Source organism: Papaver somniferum, chromosome 8 (assembly GCF_003573695.1).
Source record: "Papaver somniferum cultivar HN1 chromosome 8, ASM357369v1, whole genome shotgun sequence".
Taxonomy (NCBI): Eukaryota; Viridiplantae; Streptophyta; class Magnoliopsida; order Ranunculales; family Papaveraceae; genus Papaver; species Papaver somniferum.
The window spans coordinates 29,985,974-29,989,367 of NC_039365.1; the positions used below are offsets into that span (position 1 = coordinate 29,985,974).

General features: G+C 36.1%; 1 protein-coding gene across 2 annotated transcripts; it reads left to right on the top strand.

Moving 5' to 3' along the window:
• Window positions 1-439: 439 nt before the first annotated feature.
• Window positions 440-2,883, top strand: LOC113306962 (LOB domain-containing protein 19-like). Of its 2 annotated transcripts, none has more exons than XM_026555881.1 (2): window positions 440-923; window positions 2,359-2,883. In XM_026555881.1, exons 1-2 carry the CDS (start codon window positions 603-605, stop codon window positions 2,752-2,754), a joined length of 717 nt encoding a protein of 238 aa, XP_026411666.1. In that variant the 5' UTR covers window positions 440-602; the 3' UTR covers window positions 2,755-2,883. The 2 variants fall into 2 exon arrangements, with proteins under 2 accessions (XP_026411666.1, XP_026411667.1); XM_026555882.1 differs by having other exon boundaries at window positions 2,374-2,883.
• Window positions 2,884-3,394: the final 511 nt, after the last annotated feature.

The following is a 3,394-nucleotide window of genomic DNA, read 5'->3' on the forward strand; positions in this document are numbered from 1 at the left end:
GCAAACAAAAATTCGGAATAGTACTGGTCTTGATGATGGTATTAGTATTACTTCTTTTTTCTCTTTACGTACTTTCATGTTCAAACTTTGCATTTATACACTGTGGTTGAAATGACAAGAGAGAGTACTGGTCTTGAGTGAAAGATTTGATAGAATTCGACACACACCACGTGTGGCTTAGGGTTTGCACGTGGACATAAGCCTACTACGGCGGTTGGAAGAAGTTTGATTACACTGTGCATCTCTATCTTTGCTTCACGCAATCATGTTTGCAAGGTTGTCTAGAATAGATATATATGATTTTTTGCCGTGGCTTTAAAGTTTCTACTTAAATTTCAAACACCACCCTCCACCTCCACTCCGACTTAGTATTTTAAGTCCTCCTCTAGTAACCCACCACCAAAATTTCTTTAAATGGAGTACTAAAATACAAAACCCATCTCTCTCTTTCTTTTTCTTCTTTCTCTATATACTGTAGTCTATTAAATGGTCTAAGAAATAGAATTGTTGTCTCTTTATCTAAGAGGATATTGCTATATAAATAGAGAGAGTCAGAGGTTTCTAGGAAGAGAGGAGAAAGTATAGTAGACGATCATAATAAGATGATGATGAGTAGTGGAAGCAGTAGTAGTAGCAGCAGCAGCAGCAATGGAGGTAATGGGCCATGTGGTGCATGCAAATTTTTAAGAAGGAAATGCGTAAAGGGGTGTATTTTTGCACCATATTTTGATTCCGAACAAGGTTCAACACATTTTGCTGCAGTTCATAAGATATTTGGTGCAAGTAATGTTTCAAAGCTTTTGTTACGTTTGCCTGCTCATAAACGTGTTGATGCTGTTGTTACTATCTGTTACGAAGCTTTATCTCGAATTCGTGATCCTGTTTATGGTTGTGTTGGTCATATCTTTGCTCTTCAACAACAGGTAATCATCAACCAGACATGATTTTCTTTCAGTACTTAATCTTTCTAGATTCTTAGTTTGAGGAGAATCATATATTGATTTCATTGATGAACACACTTTGAGATCTTTGTTTGTTTCTAGCTGATACATGCATGATCCCTTATTATTTTGTTGATTGGTTTTGTTTTGTGTGTTGGAGATATTTAGTGTGTTAGGTTATAATTCAAGTCACTTATGTATAAACAAGTGATTTTGTTTTGCTTGCCGGAGCTAACAAGTAAACTTAGTTAGTATAAGTCAAAAGAAATTTAAGTTGTTTTGGATTTATTTTGTGAGTTTTGACTTGATTTTTATTTATGGTCTCGAGGTATAAACAATTCTATGTTCTCTTGAGCAGTTGAGAAGCTTTAATTGCTTGACGTAAGTTACCTAACCATGTACTAATCCAAATGTAGATGGTTTACTACATTTTAACGCGTCAACTTGTCTAGATTAGCACCATTTTGTGAAGGAACTACTAATAGATAAAACTATAATCTAGCATAAGAAATTCTTATTCTGCTAGTTCTGCCTTAATGTGGACACTAGTCCCGTTGATTAGCTAAAAAGATTACAGACTAACTTTTGAATTGGTTCCAAATGGTTCGACAAAAATGATATTGATTTGGTTCTAAATGTTAGACGAAAAATAGACAGGGTGTTTTGGAAAATAGGCGTATCCCTTTTTAGCTAAGGATGTCTGCCGATATATAACTCCAACATTGTCACCAAACCGAACTTTGGTGTTCATTGAATGTGATTAGCGCAAGTCTTATTCCATTTGTGTAGTTTCTTTTAGCTTTCGGTGAAAAAATGATTCTTTCACTTATTAGTCTTTGTTAAAGACTGTTCATTGATGATTAGTGTTGGAATAACAAAAAAAAAGTTATTTATATATGTACTATGTTAGATTAGGTTGAAATCCACTTAATTAAATGACCTCGGATTAATTAAGGCTTGTTTGTCTTAACTTTTGTGTAAACTTTATTGTCTCAAATTATTGTGGACTCGTTGATACATATCCAATGGGCTCTATGATTATTCTTCCTTTTTTAATTATCGTCTGTGAAATGTGAACCCTATAGACCATCCCCATGGGGGTGATGAAGGGTGAAAGACTAGTACTGTAGTGTAGCTTCATGACATTTGGATTTCAACCAAGGGTGATGACCTCAAAATTCTAGTTTGTTTCTGTTAATTTCATCCAAGCAATGACAACTTGTGTGAGTACATAGCTTTTCTCGCACTTGGTGGAGTGTTGGATCACTATGGAGACGATCCCATACTATAAAACCAACTAATCTCGTTTGAGAATCTCGTTTATTATTGAACAGCACCTTTTCTTTTTTTAATTGTCTGCATGGACCGCACATGAAAATTTTAGCACAATATAACAGTATTGTTGCGGATAATGTAGGTGGTGAACTTGCAGGCAGAGTTGGCATTTGTTCAAGCACACCTCTCAACACTAGAGCTCACATCTCATCAGCAGCATTCCTTGGTCTCTTCACCAACTCCATCTTCTGCACTGACAACCGTTCATGCATCATCAGACATGCTTTCATCTGAAACATCTAATATGTCAACACTGTTTACCTCTTATCAGTCACAACATCAGCAGTTGGATGGGATTCCGACAATGTTAGATACCAGGCGGTATTGCAGCCCACCAACTATTGCTGCTCAAAATCAGCAGCAACAAAACAATGTCGAAGGCGATGGAGATCTTCAAACTCTTGCAAGAGAATTTCTGTCTATATACTTCCCTGAATCAGCAAAACTTCAGACATCAAATGATTCAAATTCTTGGTAGTGCTGAATGATCTGATAAAACTAATGTAGTGATCAACTTTTGGTGCTTTTAGGCAATTTAGATCTTCCTTTATAGTTCGTTATTATTAACCCATACTATTTAACTTCTCTGTAAGATATCATCATGTTGGTTAACTTGCAACTTTTGTTTCTTGGACATCAGGAAAATCCATATATTATCTTGTTTCTCCATAAAAATGACGTCTTTCTTCCTTCAGGAAAGTGATAAAATGACGTCTATTTGATATTTATTTGGTACCATACCTATATACTGTATATGGTTTGTCCACACGTTTATTCGGATTACCAGCAAAGAGCCAGCCGAAGAGGTACATTTCTGGAGTTGAAGCCTGTGCATACATGTTTAATACGAAAGCTAGCAGGCTCTTGCTACCTTGCTTGGCATCACATTACATCCATGGATGATGGATATGGGCACAAATTACTAAGCATACAAACTACACAGTGTTTGGACCGGAAAGTTAAGTTTGCCGCATATGAAGAGGCCCAACAACTCAAATATTGAAAAATATTTGGGCCCTGGGCTACTAAGCCAACAAAATCTTAGTAGCCGTGTCTAATGTTATCTTTCCAAAAGACGAATGGTTTGCGCTATATGAAAATGTGGTTCACCCTTAAAC